Source organism: Morone saxatilis, unplaced genomic scaffold, assembly GCF_004916995.1.
Source record: "Morone saxatilis isolate NCDOM2014 unplaced genomic scaffold, NCSU_SB_2.0 Contig3, whole genome shotgun sequence".
Lineage (NCBI taxonomy): Eukaryota > Metazoa > Chordata > Actinopteri > Moronidae > Morone > Morone saxatilis.
Genome location: NW_023339873.1, coordinates 15,334,294 through 15,360,380, shown reverse-complemented (window position 1 = coordinate 15,360,380; position 26,087 = coordinate 15,334,294). Strand labels below are relative to the sequence as shown.

The following is a 26,087-nucleotide window of genomic DNA, read 5'->3' as shown; positions in this document are numbered from 1 at the left end:
GACAGCTGTGGTGTCTCCAGTGTTTGTTAACGTTGGGACGTTTTTTCTTAATGAGTGCACGACGTGCGGGAGCTAACGCACCAGCTAGCTAACACTCGCTTTAGCTCAATCGCTCGTTGTTCGCTATATTAGCGACATGCAGCGGTCACACGTTACAATAAAACCGTCGATCTACAACCAGGTGAGTTTTCATACCGCTCTGAGCCTCCTTTTTGTCCTTTTCGTCCTTTTTGCAGATTTCTACGGCGACAACGTTTCCCGTCAGAACGGTCGCCTCTGTGTTTTGAACGAGGACCGCGAGAGGATTTGGAGAACGCTGATTGGACGAACCAGAAACAGGAAAACGCAAATCGACGTCACACCGCCTCTTCCGGGATGGTTCCTGTTTTGATTGTAGCAACGTTGAAAGGTTGAAATAGGTAGCTAGCTGCCAAATCATTGTTCTTACAGTCGGTTTGATTTTGGATTTTTACCAGCTAGAGCAATATTAGCCAATCCTAATTCCCTGGCTCATGACTCTCTACACGTGTCGACATGGACAACCGATGTTATTGTTGTGCATCGAAGTTCAGCCTCTTCAAGAAGGAGGTAAGACCATGCTGGCTAATATCTGTCACATAGCTATACACACTGGAGGTTTGAAGGAAAGCAAACGATGTGATTTACGCTTCAATATCCTCACAGCTGGGCTGTAAGAGCTGCGGCCGCTCCTTCTGCTCCAGCTGTTTGACTTTCAGTGCTGTGGTGCCTCGCTGTGGCAACACCCAGCAGAAGGTCTGCAAACAGTGCCATGCTAATCTGACAAGGTAAAGGTCAAACAATGCAAATGAATATAATTGTGGTTATTAATTAGTATTAATAAGCATTCTTGATAATCTGCATGTTTCTATTTTTAGTGGGGAACCTCCGAACAATGCTGGAAAATGGTCTCCTCCTGAAAATTACAAAAAGTCAGTATAGGATCAGATTTGAAATAAGGACACTTTGTCAACACAGCAGTTTCAGGATATCTAAAGTTCATGTTTCTTCCATAGACGGGTCGCTGCACTTGAGGCCAAACAGCAGGCACAGTCGACGCAGCCTTTTGCACATGGAGGCAATAGAAACAGCAAAGCAGGCCATCTACCAACCAAAGGCCTGAGTAAAGAAGATCAGGCTATTGCTGAAAGACTTCAAAAGCTAAAGGAGGACACTGCGCCAAGTAATGAAATTAGATTTCTAACAGCTACCATTTTGATTTAATCTGACAAGCAAACAGCAAGAATATCATTTTCTCTAGGCAAAAGCCATTGTAACCTTTTTACCCCTTCTCCAGAGTCTATCCCGTCTGAGAAAGAGCTTGAGTCTCGTCTTGCTGCTCTGAAAGCCCCCAGCCGGCCAGTGCCTTCCACAGGGGAGATGGAGGACCGTCTGGCAGCTCTACGGGGTCAGCTTCCACCATCTCAAGCTCCTCCACCTGTGAGCAAAACTCCTTCCTACTTATTTGTATCATCTTACAATGTAGGGCCTTATAATGTGGCTCATGGACCACTTAAAGTAGTTAAGGCTATTTATAAGGAACTGTATGCTAAATAGCTGTTCATCTGTACAGGTGCACCAGCCTCCAGATAACAGGACTCAGACTGAACAAGCCAATGATCTGATTACTCAGATGACTGAGGAAGTTGCCATAGACAACCAACAATCAAATCCTGAATGCAGTAAGATGTTGCTTGTCTCCTTGATTTCTCCCACATTCAATTAATAATTAATGATGCGCTCATATCACAGTCTTATGCAATCGTAATAATATATCACAACTGTATTTGACACCAAAATATGACTTTGTTCAGATATTTTAGATAGAAGAACATCCTAAATATACTCAAACCTATTAATCCCTCTGCAGGTGTGGATGGCCGTATGAATGATCTCAACAAGGGGGAGGGGGGAGCATTGGATGAGAATTTGGAGGAGAACCAGGATTCGGTCAAGCAGCTGGAGACAGAGAAGGCCCATCTGCTGGAGGAGGCCATGGAAGAGCTGAGGAAGGAGCACCATTCCCAGGATCAAGTCCTCCACATGGCCAAGAGGCTGGCGCAGCTGAAGGGGCAGGACCCAGACAAAGGTACATCATACACAAAAAGCTTGGTGTACCACTTCATTAAACTAGTCTGTTATCCTTAATTTCACATTAGGAAGGCAGAAAATATGATGACTGTAAACACTGTGGACATAACAGAAGTGTAAATGTCTTGGAGAAACCTGTCATTGTTGTATTTGTCATGTCACTTCTAGTCACTATGGAGGATTTTCAGCATCCTGACAGTGATGAGGAGACTGAGGAGGAAGCTGTGATGAGAGTGTTGAAACAGGTCTGTGCAAAATAAAGTTCATACTTTAATGTAGTAGTAAATCCATTACTCCTGACTGCATATCACACCCATAAAGATTGATTGTGAACTAATCTGGACCAGTGCGAGAGGCCACAAGGGGCTGCTATTTTGCCGTTTTAATAATTTGTATTGTGCATTGGAGGACGTGTTCTGAAAAATCTCGTATTTCTTATTTTTGTTCCAGCTGTCTGAAGAGGCTGCTTTGGATGAAGCCAGTGGCTACAACATACCATTAGAACAGAGTGGACCCAAGAACACAGAAAAGAAAAAAACATCTAAGAAACCGGTACTAATCAACAGCCAAGAATACAATTTCATACATACTTCAAGCTAGTAGCGAGAATAACATGTGACATGTAATCCCTTGTTGATATGATGTGTGACCCAGGCTCCAAAGAGTAGGATTTCACCGGCTGCTGTTGCACATCAGCCATCAGATAGTGATGAAGAAGAGCTTCCATGGTGCTGCATCTGTAACCAAGACGCCACCCTTCGTTGTCACACCTGTGATGGAGACCTATACTGCAACCGCTGCTTTAGGTAGCCTAAAATACATTCTTTATAATAAGTGCAATCATAATTCTTGTCTTTGTCTCACAGTAGAGCTTTGCATGGGAATCTTTGCTCTGATGCTCAACAAAGATGGTTGTGATTTGGAATGCATACCATGGCCCAGATAAATTGTAGGCAGGCTGCTGACATACTGTTAAGCAGCATGAATATAAAGTATTTAGTTTGATGAATTATCAATCCACTCTCCATTATCTCCCTAGGGAAGGCCATGATAAATATGACAGGATGGAGCATCGCACCACTAACTACACTGCACCAAAGAAGAAGAGGAAGACATGATAGTGAGAGTGTGCTGTAGGTGTTTGCCTTATCAGGCTCTGGTCAGTCCTCGCTGTTAGACTTGTGCTTTAGACTTAAGTGACCTATTAGTGTTAATAAAACAGTGTCTCAAAAGATTTAAACACTACCTATTATCTAAAGAAAGCCAGAACCCTTAATCTTAACCTCACTTTATCCAATTTGCCCAAAGTGGCTACAAATATGCATCTAAGTAGACCACAGGAGGAGCAGCATCTGCTTTCTGTAACTGCTAACAGGGCTTCAAATGAACTGAACAAATCAAAAACGAGCTGTAACATTTATGGCAAAGCAAAGACTAGAAAATAGACATACACCTTAATGTAAATGTAATACAACTTGTATAATATGAAAAACATAGCTCCTATTTTTTTCTGTAATGTATAAAAATAGATGTATGTAAATCTCGCAGAGGCTGCTAAACAGTGTTGGTATTTTAGCAAAACACAGCACAGCTTCTGCACACAGAAAAGTTTTAAACTGTCCCATGAATAAGAAACTGTAAGGTTTTTTTTATGTCACTTGTCCTACTTCCCAAAGGCAACAAAGGCTTATCTTAGATGCACTTTACACACTTTTTTTTTTATTTTGACATCACATGCAGAAAGCAGACACATCATGAGCTCATCTGGGATGATGTACAATCCCAGACTGCTGTCAGCTCTGGACTGAAGAAGTACAGAGGAGTCAGTATAAAAGGATTACTGAGGGCTTTGTTTTCTTTTGGCAGGCACTGCAGTCACTCTTGTAATCTATGTTTGGCTGCAAGTCCGACACGAGTATTGCCTTTCTCGTCCTTGCGTGTAATTTTATTATAAAGGATGCAAAAGTGTTAGGCGCTGTGTCACGTCTTTAGGGAACACTTCTTTTTAGTTATATTTTTAACACTAAAGCCTTTTTTTCATCACTTGGATGAAATGTCCCCGGCTGGCAGGTCTTGTCAAAAGCGTAGTCTTACAATATGGATGGCCTCTGCGTGATAGAAGAGAAGCAAACGTGTAAGTGGGGGGTAAACCAAGCAAATTACTGTAATGGAACTCTCGGCCGAAAGACCCTCTATATGTGACAGACGGAAGGCCAGAGTGCAGTTTCATCAGTATGCATTACTGTCAAGCTAACTGAGGAGAAGCCATAATTACACTCTCCTCTGGGGGCTCGCTCCATTAAGGTTTGCATTGAGGCCGTTACTGTGTTTGCCTTTTCTGGCCATGTCAGACACACACCACAGACAGGAAATGGATGAGGATAATGGATGCATACTTAATGGACCTTCCTGCTGCTGATTTCACTGTGTTTACTCCTAGACCAGACATGTCAACGTGTCCTTTGTTTCCATCACACTGTTGAAAAGTGTACGCCAGAAAACAGAAGCTTGTATTCTGGGAATGATGTGCTGACAGCTGTGCTACAGTAAGGCCTTGTAGTTGTCTCTGGACAGTAGGACATAATCATTCTTTAAGGGTGTTTTAGAGCAGTAATAAAGGACAATAACATGATAGTTTAATTGGTACTTTAAATGGATAGGTGTAATGGACATGTCAATATTTATTTGTATGTGTTAAATGAATAATACCCGATGATACGGTACTGTCGGTCTGTCACTTTGTTGAAAATCAGGTGTAACCATTTTTTTTATAATTCATGAACAGCCTTGTCTTGAAAATGTTCAATTTTATTTGGACATACAACACTGTTATCAGAACAAAAAATATTTATGTACATAAATAGGCAACCGAAAATGTACAGTCGTACATAAACAAAACAGTCCATCTGAGTAATACAGTCAGTACAGCTTTAATCACATGTGCATTATTGGTATGTTTATGGGAGACAAAATGTTATAGCAGTCCATAAATTAAAATGAAATAATAATAAAAAAAATCCATTTAAAACCTGACTGCTGTGGTGTTAGAATGTTGCTGACCCCAGGAGGGGGCAGAGGGCAGAAAGAGTCCCACAAATGTGTGAACCGCACATACAGGCATCCAAACAGATAACGGATGGGAGGATAAGAGGCTCCACATTGTCTCAATTCTTTATGTTAGTGCTACTCTGTGTAGGGGTATTGATTTTTGTGTGCAACTTTCTGGTCCCATAACACGCGACCTGGTGCTCATAGGACATTTTGTGCTAGCCTTATGTTAAGTTGGTGTGCGGCGTAGAATAAGAAGGCAGGTCCACGTGTGGATATAAAAACGCTACTAGGTAGGACAGATGAAGACAATTGATTGACTATCTTCTCGAGGTGGTCTTGGCATGTAATGTCATTTTTACAGGGGCTTAAGCACAACGGAACAAGATCCAAACCACAGGTACGTGCATCTAATGTATACACTTATTAGTCTTCTCCACACAAACTGTGGAGCCAAACACAGCTTTTGATTCCTTGACGCTGTGCTTGCTGTGCTTGCCTCTCTGCTCTTGACGGGTAAGTTAGAGACTAGACAACAAATATAATTTATTGGGGTTCATACTCAGTCATCATACATAACACAATACAACAAAAAAGCAGATGATGAACAAGAAGAGAGACACAAAAAACACAAGTTGGCTCCACTAAGAAAACCAAAGCATATGGCGGGATATGCACCTAAAAACATTGTCTCAACCCTTTTTGTCAGGTGGAACTCTCTCATTGGTCACACATGGATACCTACCAAAGAGCGTCTGATATAAGTGGGGCCTTGGTTTAATCTATTATCGCGAGACAAATTTGCAGAATTTAGATGTATGATGTGCTTAACTCGGTATTTTTTAATCGAGTTGCCATCATTTTAGGAGAAAGAAGCGCTCGTGTCTCACAAAGCTTATAAATTAGTTCCTGAGACCTGAACCACTTTTCGCTCTCTCCTGGATACCACAGAATTGTTTCTTTGTGAAGAACCAGTTCATCTAAGCAATACATTACTGAGTATATAATGCAGTGTGAATAATGTTATTGTTTTTAAGCTAACTTGCACAATATTACCTGCAGCCGGGTTCTCTGCCCCTCGTCTGTCAGCTCCAGGAGCTCATCTATGTCAATCTCTAACTCTGGAATCTCTTCCTCCTGTAAAAGCATTGAGAAACAAAAGTTAGGCTCTATGGTTAATATTTCTCTATTATTATATTGCCCACACTTGTATTTCTGCATGCTACAAAGGCTCTTGTATAATGTGGGCTTCTTGCCATCCTTTCACATACAGTGGTAAGACTATCCACACCACTGAGCAAAGTCATTCAGAAGGAAAAGAAAGTGTAAGATATGATCCATAATGTGATGCAACATGGCAGGGGTTTCATTTCAGCACAGTAATGAAATCGTTGCCGCTGTTGTACTGTATATAGGCTGTTGAATTGTCAAGAGTTGACACTGTACTTTTATCAGTAGGCAATTATCTGATTTTTATAGTGTTGGCTGTATTGTTGGAATAAGAATAAACACTTCCTTAATAATTTCCCATAACAATGATGTGATTGATGAAGTGCTGTACAAATAAGCAAAGCTGAAGAGCACTGAGGCATGAAGGCAAAAGGGCTCCCAGGCTCACTTGCCTTGTGCCATCATCAGATTTCATGGATGGTTTACCCAGATAGTATTTAGCTCAGCTATAACTGAGAGATTATTTCCAGTTGAAATGTTTTCTAAAGAATATATTCCTCTAAGCTAGGTTGTCCCACAATGTATATATACCTGAATTAAAATACATATACATGAACTGGATTCAATCCATGCAAACCCTTAGCCTTAACTAGCTGGCAGCACAATGAAAGATTTTTTCCAAACTAATGTAAAGACTGTAAAAAAAGGGCACAGAGTCTCCAGTTATAAAAAGCAAATACAGCAGAGTAATCAATTCATATCACAAGCTCTTATCCACACCTTTTAGCTACATTTTCACAGGGAATGAACTCATTGGTGCTCACTGGAGGAACCCTGAACACTAAGATATCTAGAGTCAGCAGGTGTACACTCAAATTTGACAAGTGGGGCCTCTTTTTAAGAGGAATATTTTCCGGTTGGGGAGTTTTCATGGCTGGTGAAGATGGGGCTCGCACAGCTTTCTGGGTGAGGAGAGTGCTAATCAATGTGGAAGTGCTGAGTGGCGGAATAGATGGGCCCACCTTCAGTCCCCTGTGCCCCCTCTAATTGATACATGCTGCCAGTTTGGACCCCCGTGTGATTCTGCTGATGTCTGCAGGACAACATGCAGGGCTTTGTCCAGGCTGTACTGGATTTGTGTGCTGTGTGGGCTTCACTTTACCAGCTCGGCTGTGGGTGGTTGTGTTGTGCTTTTTGGTTTATATTTTGTGCGTCAGTTGGTTAGGCCAAATACTTCAGACTCTTTGTCTTAGTATACTGTATATAAGGTTACATTTTTGTAGTAACCATTGTTTTCTTTTTTCCCTTTACATGCAGCTTTAGCTTGCATCTACAGTCTGCCAGTAGTGCAGAGCTAACATGATACTAGAGCAGCCCACCTAATGAATGTGAGTAGTTATTTCAAAGCTTTATTGTCATGTCTGCTGGGAAATTAGGTGTATTCTCTTCACCCTCTTAGCATCCAACTATACATTTTGTTACTAACCAGATTTGCTATATAATATTGCTATAATAAGCTGATATATACACTAATGTTTGGTTGATCTTAGAAGCACTTACTTGCAATAAACAAGGATTAATAATATATTCACAATATTGCCCGGAACCTTAAAGGACTATCTAGTGACATGTTCAGTAGGTAAAGGATGAATGTGAAAATGAAACCTTCCTGAGTACTGCATTAGTGATGAGTATGAACAAGGATATACCTTTTGAGCTTAAATCGGAGCACAGCTGAATATAAATGAGAGGAACGTGTGCATTTACATGAAGAAATGCCATGACCCTTCCAGTACCTTTTGTATTTCATATACGCAGTCGCAATTTTCAGCTTGTTGAGAGTTACCATCATTGTCAGAGGAAAATGGCATTTTAATGAGGCCTCCGAGCAGAAATGTCTCGGCAGCACTTTTTGAAGTTAAAAGCAATAGACTGAAGCTAAAATGAATGTTGGCACTAATACTGGAGTTCATGAATATCAAAGTGGTTCTCAGAGGATTGCAGTTTTTACAGGCAATACAGATGCAGTCTAAATAGCAGTCGGATTTTGTCAACATAAGGTGACCTCCACTGAATTGTATAATTCTGAATCAGGAAAGTTTCATCAGTGTTCATAAGGTGACCTGTTTTTTCCTGTCAGGACGTCTCAGTAGCAGCCTGGTCATTTGAATGTTTATTCATTCTTTTTTTACATTTTTTATTTATTTTGATTACCACAAGTACTTGAGTTATTTGTCTTGTTGCACTTCTTGAGTGGTACTGTTTCATTTAATCCCTTTTGTTTAGGGTTGTGCTTTATAAATAAAGGTCACTAAAATTGCTTTTGACCAGAGGGAGATTTGCTACGAGCAAGGTTGTCATGGAATGGAGTATTGATATTAATGGCCCCCAGTGAATGGGTCCTAAAGATTTTGTTGACCCCCTGACCTGTCATCCAGGGCAACCCTCAGGTCAAAATGTGTGCTTGACCTTTGCAAGGTATATTGAAAAAAAGCATATACTGGATATTCATGGGCGATGAGGACCATGGGTGTCCACCACCAGGAGAACATTTCCAGTGTGAAGTCCAGAACAAACTCTTTTGAGCAGGTTGAGGATTGATTTACTCAGGGTGTTGTACTGTAGTGACCCATTGACCTTTACTCTATCACCTCACATCGGGCTCCACTTAGTATATAGTAAATAATAATGGACGGATTATCATGAAGTTTACTGAGCACACTTCCCTATGAAAGGATGTCAGTTCATCTGGTCATTATATAACCTGTAGCCCCACCCTTAGGTCAACGTACCAACTTTTAAAACAAGAAATCTAAAAGCCATATTACCATAAAATTGGCTGTAGATGTTCATGTAAGACACTTGCTTTTGACTTTTATGATTCTGTGACCTGTGTTGTTGGGTCTTGTTGGTTTGTTTTACTGTTCTTTAATATTGTGGTTATAATGTGTTAGGCTTGTAGCCTTACATTCTGGGACATAAACTCATATATGAACACCAAATATGCTAACATACATAATATAAACACCGAGCAGCCAGTTAACTTAACTTAGCATAGGCCAGGCTAGCTGTTTCCCTCGTTGCCACCCTGTTATGCTAAGCTATGAATGTGGCTTCATATTAATAGACAGATATGAGTGGTCGATTTTGGACCAGGGAGCTAATAAGTATATTTCACAAAATGTGGAACTATTCCTTTAAATGTTTTTGTTGATCTGCTTACAGTTAGATTACTGTACCGTTCTACATTTTAGAAATGATTACAACAAAACATCAACATAAAACGCAGTATGGTTTACACACACTGTGTTTTGCTGTTATACTGTGAAGGAAACCATGCCCAGGAAGTCCAGCTGTTCTGAGAAGATGTCGCCATGTGTTAACTTATCAGACCCTTCCCTTTTCCTGTCAGAGGCACGAGCTGCCCACAGATCAGAATATGCATGACACAGTTTAAAGAGGGCAAACAGAGTATAAAGATCCTCTTGTCAAGTTATATAAGAGCAGGACAATTACTAAATGAAAACTTGTTAAATATAATGTTTACAATATATCAAGTTGTAAATAAATTAACCCTTTGTCAGTGGAAATTGTATTTACTGTCCTGTAGTCTATTAATTAAAATAAAACTGACATTTGCTGAAAAGTCCCTATAGTTTAGTGGCAGTGGGGAAAACACTGATCTGGGTTCCTCGGTTATTATATACACAGAAGCTTCAACATTGCTCAACAAGTCTATCTGAGAGCTTTTTTCACACCTTTTTAAAGTTTATTATTTCTCAAAAGGTGTGAAGTTTGCAATGAAGGCGGACACTCCAGACCGAGGCAGCACTTGTATGAATTAGAAATGTGGCTAAATAATTCAGCTGGTGACACAGGGGACTGATGGTAAATGCTTCCACGCGGAAGACTCGGAGAACCAACAGAGTAACCTTCCCCTGAGCCCATGCAAAATTCATTACACTGGCCAGTGCACATGGACAGGCCACGACTAATTCCACATAAGTAGCTAATGCAAATATCCAGTCCTTCCCACCTGGAAAGGAAAGCCTTTATTTTCATATAGGAAGGACATAGACTATTCTTAGAACAATTTGATAGAAGAAGAGTTTCGGTTAACAATGGTTAATGGTGTCAGGCACTATCGTGATTAAATCAAAGACATTTCTAGTGTTATTGCTTTCTGTCACCGTCTCGTCAGATACAGAGATCCCATCATTAAGTTTGTTGGGGAAACATGCACATCCTCTGTCTGTACATTTATTCTTACGTTGGATTATGTTAGAACCAGAACATAAAGGGCAAGTGCTGCAAACGGGAGATAATTGTATGTTTCTGGGACAAGATCAAAAGAGTACACAGAGGAAGTCTGTTTTTGTTATCCACATGTCCTGGTTTCCACTAATGTGATTTATTCCACCCTCAGCTTTACAAGCATATTATCATATATTACCACAGGGAAGAAGGCTTGGGATGTGAATGGAATGAAGCTCATAAAATAAGTATTGTGATGAGCACAATGTTCCTAGCGCTCAGCTCTGACTAAAGGGTTTTAAAATGAAACTAACTGCGGTTAACCCTTCCTATTTACTGGTGTAGAAAAAGATGAGGAGAGATAACTGGAGATACTAGTTGGCTATCACTAGATTTGCTGTAAAGAACTACCTGCCCCGTCTGCCAGCCAGTCAGATGGATGTGGATGCATGCTCACGTTCTGCAGCATTAGTACTGCCATTATGCAAAGGGCTCCCTGGCAGTGTAAGGGGATGCCAGACAGAGAGGTGGCTACAGGCCGTCTGCAGCCAAGGGTCTCCATGTGGTTCAAAAATTAAATGAGAAACAGTTTGTCTCTGCTTTCTCCAGCAGGAAACGGAGGCGGTGTTGTCATCTGATCTGCATCGTCATTAGGAAGCTTGTGCTCCCAAACAGACACCCCTAATTCCACTCTGCCATGCTGCCTCATGTGGGCGATGAGACATCTGTTGCCATGGTTTCCCCTCAGAGAATGCCAAGCAAATCAATATGGAGCCTCTGACATAATTGGATTGTATCCCGCAGTACAGGAGTGGAGTTATGAAGGTTGCTGTGTGTGTGTGTGTGTGAGAGAGAGAGAGAGAGAGAAAGAGCTGGCTGATGTCTCAGTATAATATCCTGTATATATTAGACATTACCATCTATGCAATGAGGCCATAAATTAGGCACACTATGGAAATAATGAGCACACCTTTTCACATTACACCTTTTTACAACACATATTGTGTTCATGTAAACTGCAGATCTTGGATGGAGGGCAATATATAGGGGCTATCTAAGTGTGTAGTTTTTATTATGCATACTTAAAAAGTGAATTTGTCCAGAAGAATGTGAGAGAGACAGAGCGAGGGGGCACACACAGACAGTAAAATGATGACATAATGTCCTAGATGACACCATAATAGCAGGACATAAAAACAGTATATCCAGGTCCATAACTTGTTTTTATTACTTTATCTGGTACTTCTTTATTGCTTTATCAGTCATTTACTGGAATATTGTTTTGGTGCATCCTCTTCATGTTCTGTAGTCAGGTTGATGACACACATGAGAGCTTGTGTGCCTGAAATTGCAGCCATGAGGCAAAAGCTAGTTGCCTCCCCACCCACTCCTCTTTCAGGTTGCTGTAATCTCTCACATGATGGATAGCCCACCACTATGAGCAGCTCAATGCCTCCCTTGCTCCTTCCCCTCATATCCCCCTCAGCGTGTGTGTGTGTGTGTGTGTCTGTGTGAGCAAGCCCTACCCTACCTCACAGTCAAACAGCAGGTGCAGCTGCCCGTCGATCCACTCTTCGATATCCAGCCTCCTCTGCAGGTCCTTGCGGTTGTATTTGACTGTCAGCTTCCCCAGCTTGCGGTGCGCCGGCTCCTCTGTTTTGTTCGCCGCCTGGAACATCACCCTGGACTGGGTGCTAGGCTCTGACGCCATGGCTACCACGGCCTCAGGAGAACCGTGGAAACACACTGTGCTCACGCACACACAGACAGACCCACAGGCTCTGACACGTTGGTTTTGTGCACACCGGCTCCCCTGCTCTATCTCTATCTTTGCGTTTCCTGTGGGCTGCTGTTCCCACGCGTATCTCCTGTTATCTTGTTGAGTGTTCGTGCTCTCCCTCTCTCTATAACACTAGCTCTGCTCCGCCTGTCCTTGTCCTCTCTCTCTCTCTCTCTCTCTCTTTCTCTAAAGCTCACTGTCTTGCTCTCCTTCCCTCCTCCTCTTGCAACACCCACTGGCTGCACTATCAGAAGGATGGTAATGAGATATGCCTCTGTGCGTGTGTGTGTTTGTGTGCATGCATTTGTGTGTGTGTGTCTGTGTGTGTGTGTGCATTTGTGTGTGCGCACATGCCTTATAGGGTGTATGTTTGCTTTTTGCTCTCTTCTGTGTTATAACAGGTGGAAGAGCATAGGTCAATTACTGCGATAAAAACTGGTGAATGGGTGAGGAGGCAACCACAGCAATCAAGTTAGGAATATAACTGTGGCTCAAAATATGCTGTATATGTGTCTTTCTGCCATCACAAAATACAGAAATAAGTTTGGTTTTAACTCTGATCATGATTTGTCATCAGAAACATACCAACCAACAGATATTTTCCTTATATTCACTCAGTTAGAGTATCTAAAGTATTTATCTGCACACAGTCAAAGGGGTTTGACATGCTAAGGGCTCTTGTGTTCACAAACACGTCCAACAATAGCTGGGTCCCCCTGACAGGTGAGCCAGGGTTCCTCTAGTGTGATAGCTGCCTTGTCCTTTATAACAGGCATTATCAGGTGTACGTTTAATAAGCCTTGAAGTCAAATTGGCATCCTCAGTTACGCACCCATAAATAATGGATGAGTAGGGGAGCACTGTTTATGGCTGTTTAGAAGTCAAATGTCAAATAAAAGTCTTGAAACCAACCAATGTTTGTGAAGCCAAATATCAACAGTGGCACATAAGCCAAGGTCAAAAATTCATAGTTGTACCTGCCAGTGCCAAATTATTAAAGTTGAGACAACAGAGACAACAGAGCTGCAGAGTTTCCACAGATCCTATTACGATATGAATAATGGGGTTCAGTTTTTTGTTTTGGCAGGGACTATCAATCAGCCATAGCTGCGCGTGTTCACCCACTGATGCACCGTCTGTTACAAACACTGAATTATTAAGTGCCTTCAGCAGCTCACCTTTCCGGGCAAACAAATTCATTCATCTCGTCTTATGCTGCTTGGTTCTGCACCGTCAGGTTGTCAAAGGAAAAAAAAGGAGGGGCGTGGGCAGGGGGGACATGGACCGGAGTCCTGTGTAAGGCCTTCTCACCTCGGACCTGGCTAGGTAACGCTTTCTAAGTAGAGGCAGTAAAATGAGCTTTATCTTCAATGTTGGATTAAGATGTAAGATCTCATTGTCAGGAAACTGTAGTTTGTGGAAACTTTTTTTGTTTTTCCAAAACTCAATTAATCAATGGCCTAATTAGGTTGGAATTATGATTCAGTCTAAATCACCAAACCAATTCATCTAAATTGCATAATTTGGGTGACCACTTACTGCCTCACACCTTGTTGAGAACTTCATGTGAGGCTTTATGACTCATCACATACTATAATTAGATGACTCAACACTTAACAATTATCTCAGTATCACTACAGTTGTGAAAAGAGGGTTTGGAGTCCCATGAGTTTAAATGGTAAGTAATGTTAATGATGATGCTGTATGCAAGAATGAATGAGCCAAAACACATGTTTCACAATGTTACACAAAAAAATGAAACTAAACTGCTGACCCTGAGCTGCTGTAGATGGGATCATACTGCCACCTTCTGGACTGAAGCTTGCATGTGAATTTGAAAGATGAACCTTACCCACTCTTTATTTCTTGTTTAACATATTTGTTTCTATGATACAGTTCTGTCACATTACCACCAGATGTTATGTGCCAGATTTGTATAACTATTTTATTTTTTATTTTTTACCTTATTGATGATGTTGGTCTTTTTATGCTGTTCCTATGTGTACACATACTTGGCCAATAAAGCTGATTCTGACGTATCCTATAAAGATTCTTATTGTCCTCTAGCTGTATACCTTTTTGTTGTGTTATTTGCTCAGGACTGTAGACAGGATGACCTTTTCATGGGGAAATCAAAATTAGGAGAAATCATTGCTCATAGAGGTTGGTAAACCACTGTTGTTACAGGGGCACACAACAAGAGTTAACTCAAAATCTCACCAATATGGACAAAATAAAAGAGATAGTATTGTTAGAATTGTTTCTTTTGAACTGATAAATAAAAAAAAACTATGTTTCTTAGTCTAAGTAGGCTATTTATATAGCCTAACATTTTCCAAAATCAGGGTTCTTAAATGCTTCAGATTAAGTTAATCCCACAGAAAAACCACCACAAAAAGCATACACACTCTGGCCGACATCTTCTGAATGTATGAAGCTGAAAAGACGGAGAATAAAAGAGAAGAATGTGAAAGCAGCTAACTCTATTAAAGCTCACATTTCCTGTCACAATATGAGACCACTTCAATATTATACACGGTGATGCTCTTCCATTCACACACACACACACACACACACACACACACACACACACACACACACACACACACACACACACACACACACAGAGCTCCGTCCTCGGTGTGTGTGCAGTCATGTAACAGAAGGGAGTGGCATCTCAAGGGTGGAATTTCACTTCCTGTATCTCTCAGGTGAGTCACCGGGGCAATGTCGTCGTTTGTTCGGGTTTTTATCGACATCAAACGGCAAAATCTCTTGTGAGAGTTTCGGAGTTGTGTCTGGGACCTTTGTGGGATATTTTTTGACACCATTTCTGGATGCGCAGCAGGAAGTCAGGAGCTACGTTCATGTCACTTGTACTGAAGGCTGACTTGTGAGAAGAAGCAAACTTGTTTTGCCTCTTTTGCGGCCTAAACACTCCTGGAAGAAGTCCACTTTATTTAAAATAAAAAGCGGCATTTCTATTCTCTATCAAATTCACCGTCGTTACAGGGGAGATTTAGATTTTTATTTTAGTTTAAATATATATTAACACGGGACTTTTGGGGAAAAATGAACTCACTCCTTAAAGGACATTTGGGAGCGTTGGCGGTCCTGCTCCTAATGTCTCTGCTGGAGTCCACTCGCTGCCAGGTCGGACAGGAATGCTTAGCCCAGTTCCATAAAGGTCGGGAGGATTTCATCCTTGATGCAGATGAGTCTGTGAAAGACGGAGCGACGTTCATTTCGTCGCCCAAATTGGATCGTTACAGGGACTGCGTGGCCGCCTGCTGTAAAGAGCCGAAGTGCAATGTCGCCTTCATGGAAAGAGGAGCCGACGAAGGCTCGGTGAAATCCTGCTTTCTGTTTGATTGTCTGTACAAGAAGAAGTACGTGTGCCGCTTTGTCAGGAAGAAGGGATACATCAATTACATCCTGGACTCGGTTTATGACAGTTACCTGGATGAACCCCCAAGTAAGACCAAAACTCTTCTAACATATTCTTGAAGTCAGGAATACATTTGCATTTAATCCAATAGCTCCATGTGAAGATGCATATCACAGATTGGGCCCTCTGTTGATAGGATCTGCATAGTGTCGCAGTGGTTACTTTTGTTACTGTCTAAAGAACTGAAGGTGTTACAGGTCTATGTGGACATAGAAGTTAAAATAGATATTTTTGGGCCCATTTCCTAGGAGAAACTTTAATTTTGTGTGCCTAAATTATAACATTTAACAAAATTTAACGTAATATTTATGTGGTTTCTGTTAAAACGCTGTTTGTAGTCAGGATATTTAAGGCCACACATTTAGGGCAGAAATCTTCAATTCAGCATGTTCACACACGCCATGTCATTGTGGCCCCTGGTTCAGGTTTCTGTTCCAACTGTCTTGGACCAGAAATAGTTTTTTCCCACCTATCCACAAATAACTGTATACATGTGATATAAACTGATCCCAAGGTCTCTCTCCAGAGGAATCTGACCGTCCTCCAGTGGCCAACGGAGGACCGGATCGGGTGGTCCAGCCTCAGGATGCAGTGACACTGAATGGCATAGAGAGCAATGATGACAATGGGATTACATCCTTCCAATGGCAGATGCTCACCAAATATCCTTATGCTGTCATGGAGGTGAGTAAAAGAGACAATGTGAACCTGATCTCACCACAGTTCTTTCTGAAAATGCAGTTTGGGGAAATAAAATAAAAGAATCCTCCTGAAGTATTCGCGTGCCTGATATTCCTTTTAAATGTCTGCTGTAATGTTATTTATCTGTGCCTGTCACTTAATTGAAAATCTAGTGGCACAGGTCACATTTGTGGGTAATGAGATAACTCTTTTGCCCTGCCTTGTAGAAAACCAGCTTTGAAGACCAGATTGTCGTGTCCAATCTGACATCTGGGGTGTACAAGTTCCAGCTGACCGTCATAGACACCATTGGTCAGTCAGACTCAACCAAGATCACCGTCCTGGTCCTTACTCCTGAGCAGTCTGAGCGTGAGTATCTAGACTGAAGTTAATCCCGAAGCCTCTGAACATATTCATTTACACAGGACATTATTTTCATCCTGTAGGCCAAAAGTTGCACATTATATCCCATTGCAAACCTCAGCTTGTAAATAAAATCTAATATCAGAATTGGCTGCTGTAGTTTAGTTCGTTTCACTGCAAATAGAGACTCAAGGGGGTATCTGGTAGAAGAAATGAGTTTCAGTGGTAAACATGAGTCATGTGTACACTGTATTTGTTGACATTTCCTTTGGCTTATTCAGCGTCACCTGCCTTGTGTTTATTGTTGGGACACAGGTAGAAAAAAAGGCTGATGCCCTTTGGTCCTCATGTCTGGTCCTGAAATCATTGTTTTTTCATTTCTTTTATTCAAATTATCAGTATGTCAGGGTTTTTTTTTCACATTTAAAACTCAAAGTATAAATTTCCCAACAGGCTGCGACAGGTGTGCTGTTTCGAGAAGAATTGCAGAAGTTTTCCTTTTTTCAAACCTATTGTTTGGCATTTGTCACAAGCTGTTCCATGTTAGTTGTGATCAAACCTGTCAAGGCATGCTCGCCTAATTCCTGGGGACTGAATGACGAAACAGCATGAAGATAAAGAGGAGGAAGAGAGATAAAAGCTCATGTTATAAGAAGATTAAACCGGATTCGGCTTTTATACGGGGGAAACTGCTCTGAAATATGGAACTAGTTATTTCCTTATCGTGGAAAGGCGGTTTGTTAAATATTATCCCTGGCATCCCTTACATCTAGTATCGCTCCAACGTCCCTTTCCTTCAAACACAACATAGAAAGCCGCAGTGAAGTGTTCTTGGCACTACATATATATGTTTGTAGTTTCTTGGGAAAACGGAACTGAGGAGTGCAGTTGGCGTGGTTTTAACTGCTCACCTGTCACCGTCCCACTCTCTCCACCCCCGATTCAATGAAACCTGTCAGTCTGGTTTCAGCTTGAGTTACACAAACAAGAAGACTCTGATCCTCTTGATTAAAAGTGATTATGTTTTATAGCTTTCTTTCCCCATGGCTGTGTTTGAAGGTTGTTGGTTTATTGAATACTTAAAGGACAAGAAAAGACTTTTAACCATTCAGTGATTCAGTCACTTATTAACTTGGCTTGTGTCATGAATTGTGTTAGGAACCTGCTTCAGTGGAATGGGCATGGCAGTTCTACATGTCAATGCTGCCACATTTACACCACAACAATGAATGGATTGAATAGCATCTAAACCCATTGTGATATGATAGCATTGGTAATGAAAGTGTAGCTTACAGTTGTAGCCGGTGAACTTCTTTGTAATGTCTTGAAATAGCTGTGCTGTACATGAGCGGTCTGGTGATACTGCATCAGCATTCAGTAACCACATGCACTGTCTATGGAAACACATCGTCTTTTTTATTTGCATTTCTCTATATTCAGGACAGCCTCCTGGAAGTATGTGGCTCTCTACTCATGAGATAGACAACGAAAGTAGGAAGTTAGGGCAAACAACAAAAGACAATCCCACCACTTCTGGTTTCACACATAGGACCAGTTTGACTAATGATTAATAGTTTGGTCCTATGTGTGAAACCAAACTGGTTTATGAATTAGAAATTTGAAGGGTCTAGTGGGATCACCTGGTTCACATTAAGTCAGTATTCTGCAGCTTATTGGAGTGATGACTTCTGAGGAAGATTAGTGTGTTGAGTACTTAAGACAACTCTGATAATTTATCTTAACTTTGAGGATCTGCCTCCACATCAAGACCTATCTTGTGCCGCATGCTGTTCCTCACCCCATGTTAGGTGCAACTCCTTTAACTCAGCTGTGACAGTTCGCCACCAAGTTTTTTTTTTTTGGCCGATGTTGCTTCAGATTCTGTGCTATAGGCCATCCTAATGCAACCGATCGATCCTGGCCCATTCTGAAGACATGCAGTAGATATCGGATTCAGCTGTGTTTGATCTCCAGAACCACGCTGTTGCCCTTCGTCATCTTGAACAGCAGTTAATTTAAAATCTTCTGGGGCCAGATTTGTCATCACGCGTTGTTGTATAATCAGACCATTGTTCTTAGGCTGTACTGCTTTGGCTTCCAGATTAACAAAGGCAATGCAAGCCATCCTAAGCCTTGCTCTGATATCCTTCTGTGCTGCATTGTCTTTAATGACAAGATACTCCGCAGCATAGTCAGGAGTGCGATTGGTGCATCTGGACTTTACATGTCAATGCTGCCACATTTACACCACAATAACGAATGGTTTGACTCATTGTAAACTCATTGTGATCTGATTGGTAATGAAAAAAAAGTGTGGCTCACAGTTCCAACGTAATTTTTGATTATCTTCTCAGTAATGACTTGAAATAGCTGTACTACACATGAGCGCTCTGGTGAGGTGTTCCTTAGAACCAGTGTTATCAACCACATGCCAACAGCTCACACCATCTTTTTCTCAGTTGCATTTCTCTAAACAAGACAACCTCATGTGTAATTATATGTCTTGTCTACTCACGCGACAGACACCGAAAGCAGGAAGCTGGTTAGCTGCAAAAGAAAATCCCACCACTTCTGGGTCACATATATGACAAAGCTATGAACAAGTGTCTAGTGAGGCCATCTGGTTCCCAAGTCAGTATTATGTGTCTGTCTACTCATGAGACAGACACCTATAGTAAGAAGTTGGGACAATGTACAAAAGAAAAGCCCACCACTTATGGTGTCAGATATGAGACAGAGCTATAAATGGTTAGTCAAACTGGTTTATGAATTGGAAACAGTAAGTGTTACATTGTTTATTGTCTAGTGAGATCATCTGGTACACATTGAATCAGTATTTCCAGCCTTTGGAGTGATGGATTCTGAGGAAGATTAGTGTGTGTGTACATAAGACAACTTTGATCATTTATAACTAGATGTTACCATCAGTAATCCTTGGTGAGAGTGTTGGTGCCATTTGCCACCTTACTGTAGGGGGAAGAAATGTAACCATTAACTCTCAAACTTCTAACAGTGTTGGAAGCACATGAAGATTTAATAGATTCTTGTCAGTGAGAAATAACTGTTATTTCCACTGTGATAATATTACTAGTGAGATTTGATATAATACTTTTGTGAAGTAACCCCAGTGAGTATAGTAAAATGATTATTGTTAATTGTGAGTCAAACCTGATCCTTTATTTTGTGCCACCAGATCACTGTATGGCTCCAAAGAAGATGGGGCCATGTCGCGGTGCCTTTCCTCGCTGGCATTACAATGCTGCCTCAGAGAGATGTGAGGAGTTCATGTTTGGGGGCTGCAGGGAGAATCTCAACAACTATCTATCCAAGGAGGAGTGCACCAACGCCTGCTATGGCTCAGGTATCTGCTCTGTGCTTTTATACATGAATTTACTATGGTGTCACTTTATTTTTTTCTCTTTCTTTTTTTGGGGGGTGGGGATTGGCAGTATTGTATACACATATACACTTATATATCATAATAAGGTATATGTATAGTTTTATGTATGTTTTTAATTGAAGGGTTTATATTAAAAACATACAAGTCATCACTTTGACCCTGTATATTAAGGTTGCATGGTTAAGTCGTAGCTTTAGCGCCTTTTCCTGGTTGCATAAGTTTTACTTTGTTGAGAAATTACGTAATCAAGGTGTAATCATGCCTCTATCTGAAGATAAAATGTCCCAACCAGCACATCTAAAACTCACTGATGAACATAATATATCTTCTTTGCTTAATCTGTGTAAAAACAACACATTTTTATTTTACGGTCTGCTGTGTGCCAAATTATCTACCTCTTTGCGTGGCCAGTGACTTACTAGAGTGTCCACTGTTTGTTTGGTAAACAACACGTTTGCCTGATAAATGTGTCAGTTTTAACAAACGATTGGATTTTAATCTTTTTTTTGTTGTTTTTCTTTCAGAAAAAACTTCTATAGCCGGTAGGGGTCTGCCAGTTCCCGGGCCACAAGGTAGGTTAAAAAGTTAATACAGTCATTGCTTTTTTGAATAAGTAGAAAGCAAAATATACTTGTGCTAATGAGGCCTTTTAGGTCGATCACTATGAGCGACCCCTTTCACACTGTCATTTGATACAGTGTTCTGAAAGTATCAATATAGCTGCATCAAAGCAACAGTTGATGTGGTGGTGCAGTACCTCAGATAATAATTTCCTCTGTGTTTGTCTCAGTAGAAAAATGTGGCATTGCGTGTACCACAGAGCAGTTCACCTGTACAAATGGCTGCTGTTTGGATCCGGGCCTGGAGTGCGACTCAACCCCACAATGTAGCGACGGCTCAGATGAGCAGAAATGTGATGAGTGTAAGCAGTGACTATGCAAACTAGGCTTCATTTCCATACAGGCTCATGGAATTATAAATCCGTCAATGATAAGACACTGTTAAGTTGTTTCCTTGAAAGACGCTAAAGCTAATTCTTGTATTCTGTATGCCTGTTAGTGAACAACGAGTTTCATATTCTGCTGCAGATTCCAGTGAATGAACAAAAAGGTGATTTGAACTTTAGTCTTTTTCTTTTTGTTGATTTGTGCTTTCCAAACCTTTGGGCATGATGATTTTCATTCACTTAGAATTAGTTGCAATTGTAAAACATACTCTTGCTCCATGTTAAAACTCTACTACCTGCAATCTGACCCCGCCTGCTCATCTATTGTCGTTCACAGTGCGTTGCACAGAGGCTCCTGATACAGGAAGCTGCAGGCACAGTATCACAAATTGGTACTACAACCCCGTCCAACAGGACTGCTTCCCCTTCAACTATGGTGGCTGCCTAGGAAATGACAACAGATTTGACTCTAAGGACTACTGTATGAAAGTTTGCCGTGGGGTAACAGGTCAGTTGTTATTACCGTTCAGTGGACTTTTTACGTATATTTGCATCCTGGAAAATGTACATCCCATCTTTCCCACAGACACATTGATGATAGGCATCAGATGGGTTGAGAGAAGATGGTTGCATTTTCCAATTTAATTTAATTTGAATTTCCACATGAATTCGTTTTATGTTGTTTTATTATTGTTGATGCATTGTTTTTGTTTGTGTCGGCATACTCGTCTACTGCTGCACACAAAGTGGTACCAGCACTTTTTCATAGCTTCTAGCTGTTTTCTCAGATTGTTTTCTAACCACCTATCACCTGTGGTAGCTCACGGGGGGTTGACAACTTAGACAAAAAACTGTGGTTAGGGTGAAAATGAACGTTCTGTTGCTTTAATGTCCTGATATGAAACTACTTTTTTATGTGTATGAAGTAGAAAACACTTTAAGAGACATTGCTCCAAGTAGATGATATGGCAAAAGCAATGTAATAAGTAATATGCAATACTTGAACTGTTTTAATCAGTTTTTACTACATGGAATGGGGTTTGAGTTGCTTGTAGTGAGAAATCCACAGAAAATTAAAACCCAGCTCTGCAGTTTGCATTGGCAGTTTTAGCGTCTTTTAGTTCGTCTTTTGGTTTTGTATCCTGACTGCATGCTTACGCCACTCTGACTGTTGGACGTGTAAATAGGCAGCTGTTGGCCAACATGCTCACCCCATCAACTTAACTCCCCCAATTCTGCAGGTCTTGGGGAGTACTTCTCTCAAAAAGAATACTTACTAGTTGAAAAAAATTGTCATGAATCCTTTTCTGACTCAAGAAGCTGTGTAGCTTTCACGTCCGTCCAGAGGTTTATAAATAAAAGTCTTTTTAAAAACATTAAAACTCTAAATCTTTTGCTCTGCTGCATCAATTTTGATACTTTTGCAGTATAATGTTAAATCGGTGGAGTGGTGACATCAGTGTCACCTTGTCCAAAAGGCCAAAATTGTTCATAGCGGAGCACGGACTGTTGCTCTTTGCATGTTTTGTATGTCATGTACCACATAAAAATGTCTAAAAAATGCCTATATCCTGTCGTTTTCTTTATTTCAGAAAAGGACATTTTTGCAAGAAAGGGGGTATTTGAAGAAGTGTCTCAAGCTGAGACAGGTATAGTACTCTTCATTTTTTTTTTAGCTTTTTAACTGAATAAAATTCAAATCTACCAACAAAAAACAACTTTGCAGCTCCATCAGCTTTGACTTCCAGTTCTTTGAAGGTGAAGTAATGTTGTCAAAGCCTCATTCTCCTCCAGCGCACTTTTCCAGTTCACTGAGTTGCTGAGAGCAGCATTTGATTTTGTGATCTGCTTTCTCTGCTTTGCTGCCCTTCGTGTAGTTTCTTCAAACAACCAGCCACCAAGTCAACTTGTGCTTTAATTAATTTAACAGGTACTATAGCAATAGCTGCCCTCCTGGGTGTAGCTATCCTCATCCTAGTAGGCCTCCTGGTGTTCTGCCTCATGAAGGGAAGGAAGAAGTCTTCACAACACCAACGTGTGCCTGTTAACACCGCCCCGGTCACTTTTGAGGACAGAGAGCGTCTGGTCTACAACAGCACCACCAAGCCCATCTGACCCCTCAGTCCTCACCTTTGACCCCGCCCTGGTGGTGAATGACACTGGTTGCCAGAGCTGTGTCGTATCACTGAACAAACTCAGATTGATGGAGAGGAAACAATGTCCGTTGGCTGAGTTTGAATGCTGGAGGGGATCTGTTTTTAGTTTGTCCTGATGTGGATGTATTTTGTAAGTGATGTACGCAGAAGACACAACGTCTTCAGTGATTTAATGTGATGTCTAATGATATGACTTTTAGCTTAATTTTAATGCAGTGGCCTGTTGAAATGAGTTGTTGGATATCAGTTTGTACTCAGGTTAAAAGGGAAGCATTTTCATTAGTGCGGAGGTAGATTTATGCTATATATATCATCCCATGAGACCAGTTAAATTTCATAAATATTTTCTACTTTGCTGTACTTGCTTCTTCTTGTAAATGAACAGCAGACCCCTTTTTGTCAATAAGTACACGTTGTTCTGATCAGTATAGATTTCCTTGTGTCTTCTTAAAACTGAGCTCTGGAAAACTCTGTGGATATGTAATGTTATGTGATGATTCCTCCAACTCTCTGAACTCCTGCCACACAAGCTTCTTCACTCTGTCAGATTCATTTTCATCCTGTTCATACACCATTGTTACAGTGGATTACACATGCATACGTAACGTTGTACATAATGTTAGAGTTTTGCAAAAAGTAATATTTTACGTGAGAAGGTTATTTTGTCAATTAATTTTCAAGTGTCTTTAGAACAAGCATAGCGCATACTTTAAATAATGCTTATTGATGCCTTTATAAAGCCGCCTTGTTGATTAGTCAACATTTGAAACTTTGTACATATGACCTGATATAGATTTCTGTGGCAGTATCGTGATGTTTATACTAAATAAAAATATCAAGACTTACAAAATATGCCTCAGTTTTTATTGACTTCAGTGTGATTGGTGACTCACTCAGCTGTTAATCTTCTGCACTTTTTTGCTGCGGAGCTGTGAGCTGAGTGTGTTTCAGGCTGCTAACACCACTGTCTGCAGAAAAGAAGAGACTTCCGCTCTCTCGAATGCAATTTCAGGTTGTCCTCAGTTTGTTATATAATACAGTTTCCTCATGTTGACATATTTGGGATATTTATGAGTCTCGTTTCTCAACTTTATGTACGCTTTCACATTCGAGACAAACAAACAGAAGTGCCTGTATGTCTGCTAAAAATGTTAAAAACACACCAGAGATATAAAACATACGCAAACAGTTTAATTTTATTTTACTTTCTTGCAACCTTTCTCAGAAGCTAATTCCCTTTTTAACCGTAACACATCCTCCTCATAAACCATATAAATACAGGTTGTTGTTTTAACTTTAGGGTATACTTAAAGGAGTTTCAGGTGTAGCTTTTCCAGTATACATGTTTTTCAAACCTCCACACTACACACTGGTGTGACTAACCAGTACAAATAGTCTAATCTAAAGTTTACTGGTAAATTATATCACGTTTAAAAATCCCCATATCACACCCTGAGAAAGAAAGAATGTTGAAATACCACTATAACAGTCTATAGGAACAATGTTTGCTGCATGTTTTATCATTGATGGTCTAGTTGCAGTTTTAATTCTATACATTTCATTTCATCCCAATGCAATAATAATAATAAATAACAATAACCTGCCTACATTACCTGCAGGTACTGGACTTGATTGACACATAGTGTTAATATTATATGCAACATGCTTGTTATTGTGTTGCCTTTATAAGATATGACACATGGTGAAATACTTTATGCTGTAGAAATATAGAGCATGTCCAAAGCAGGTTTAAGTTAAGCTTGAGATACAGTGACATCTAATGGCTATGTAGGGGCACAGCAGCTGGGTTTAGACTACCACAGGTGAAGTTTAAACTGGACACAACAGTGGGGTTTTATATTAGTTTATTCTAGACAAACACAGGTTTAACCTGTATTAAAAGTTAAACTGCAGTCCCATAGTGATCCACTGTGGTCTATTATTTAGTTTTACAACAATACAACATATCAATTTATCATATATTTTGAGTTTTACTATTTCTAAATAAGTAATACACTTTTTTTTCTCCACGTTCCTCTTTCAAATACTGATCAGATAAATGCAGTTGCAGTGCCACCCTTCTCTGGAATATTATCTTCATCAGAAACATCTTGGTAACATTGTTGTTTCAGACACGGCTTCCTTCACATTGGACTGATGCGTTTTCCTTTATCACCAGCAGATGGCGACACTATTTCATGAGACATCCAACTCACACTAGACAGCCTTATTGTGAAGCTAAATTAGATCAATATGGGCCACATAAACTATTTCTTGATTCTAAAATATTAGTCTTACTCAGATTCGTTAAGATTGCTTGCTTTGTAACATATATTTAAGCCAATCGAGCTGCACAACGAACTGGAAGAAGCAAGTTCAGACCTCCTTTTTAATAACAATAAGAGCTTTATGTTGACTCTTTCAGTAAAGCATAAAGCATATAGTCGTTCGTCCAGCATATTGTTTTCTTCACAGCCAGCAGAGGGGGGGGGGTGCAAAGCAAAAGCGCCCCTCTCTATTTAATCAGCCAGACATAAATTAGCACCCACCCAATTGATTCACTGAAGCCATCCATTGTGAGACCCCCAGTCTTCTGACCTGACCATAAATGTTACTGGCAGGGTGACAATTTGTTATTTCCTTTCACAAGCCTGTCATTGGTTTGCATACATATATTATAGAGTGGAAGTAAAAACACTTCAATCTGAAAAACATTATGCCTGTTTACTCCC

At 40.6% G+C, this 26,087-nt stretch overlaps 4 protein-coding genes across 9 annotated transcripts in view; 2 read left to right on the top strand and 2 right to left on the bottom strand.

Moving 5' to 3' along the window:
- The window catches only part of bub1bb (BUB1 mitotic checkpoint serine/threonine kinase Bb), a 4,003-nt gene extending 3,713 nt beyond the window's left edge, over positions 1–290 (bottom strand). Inside the window, exon 1 of the mRNA XM_035674232.1 lies at positions 196–290. The gene's annotated coding sequence lies outside the window, so the exon portion shown is untranslated. The remainder of the gene's footprint in view (positions 1–195) is intronic.
- A 60-nt stretch (positions 291–350) lies between these two features.
- On the top strand, positions 351–5,132 carry zfyve19 (zinc finger, FYVE domain containing 19). The gene is made up of 11 exons (XM_035674233.1): positions 351–588; positions 685–806; positions 897–950; positions 1,035–1,201; positions 1,316–1,458; positions 1,592–1,700; positions 1,889–2,107; positions 2,278–2,354; positions 2,560–2,661; positions 2,764–2,915; positions 3,149–5,132. Exons 1-11 carry the CDS (start codon positions 535–537, stop codon positions 3,225–3,227), a joined length of 1,278 nt encoding a protein of 425 aa, XP_035530126.1. The 5' UTR covers positions 351–534; the 3' UTR covers positions 3,228–5,132.
- A 1,057-nt stretch (positions 5,133–6,189) lies between these two features.
- On the bottom strand, positions 6,190–12,543 carry zgc:162989 (uncharacterized protein LOC100037351 homolog). Its single transcript, XM_035673714.1, has 2 exons — positions 12,113–12,543; positions 6,190–6,294 (listed from the first exon to the last, which is right to left on the bottom strand). The coding sequence occupies exons 1-2, from the start codon at positions 12,290–12,292 to the stop codon at positions 6,190–6,192; spliced, it is 285 nt and encodes a 94-aa protein (XP_035529607.1). The 5' UTR covers positions 12,293–12,543.
- A 2,472-nt stretch (positions 12,544–15,015) lies between these two features.
- Positions 15,016–24,205, top strand: spint1a (serine peptidase inhibitor, Kunitz type 1 a). Of its 6 annotated transcripts, none has more exons than XM_035674567.1 (10): positions 15,017–15,836; positions 16,324–16,493; positions 16,718–16,859; positions 20,047–20,214; positions 20,778–20,825; positions 21,047–21,175; positions 21,313–21,363; positions 21,537–21,707; positions 22,792–22,848; positions 23,130–24,205. In XM_035674567.1, exons 1-10 carry the CDS (start codon positions 15,434–15,436, stop codon positions 23,312–23,314), a joined length of 1,524 nt encoding a protein of 507 aa, XP_035530460.1. In that variant the 5' UTR covers positions 15,017–15,433; the 3' UTR covers positions 23,315–24,205. The 6 variants fall into 6 exon arrangements, with proteins under 6 accessions (XP_035530465.1, XP_035530463.1, XP_035530460.1 ...); XM_035674566.1 differs by having other exon boundaries at positions 21,044–21,175; XM_035674569.1 differs by having other exon boundaries at positions 15,018–15,836; positions 16,336–16,493.
- Positions 24,206–26,087: the final 1,882 nt, after the last annotated feature.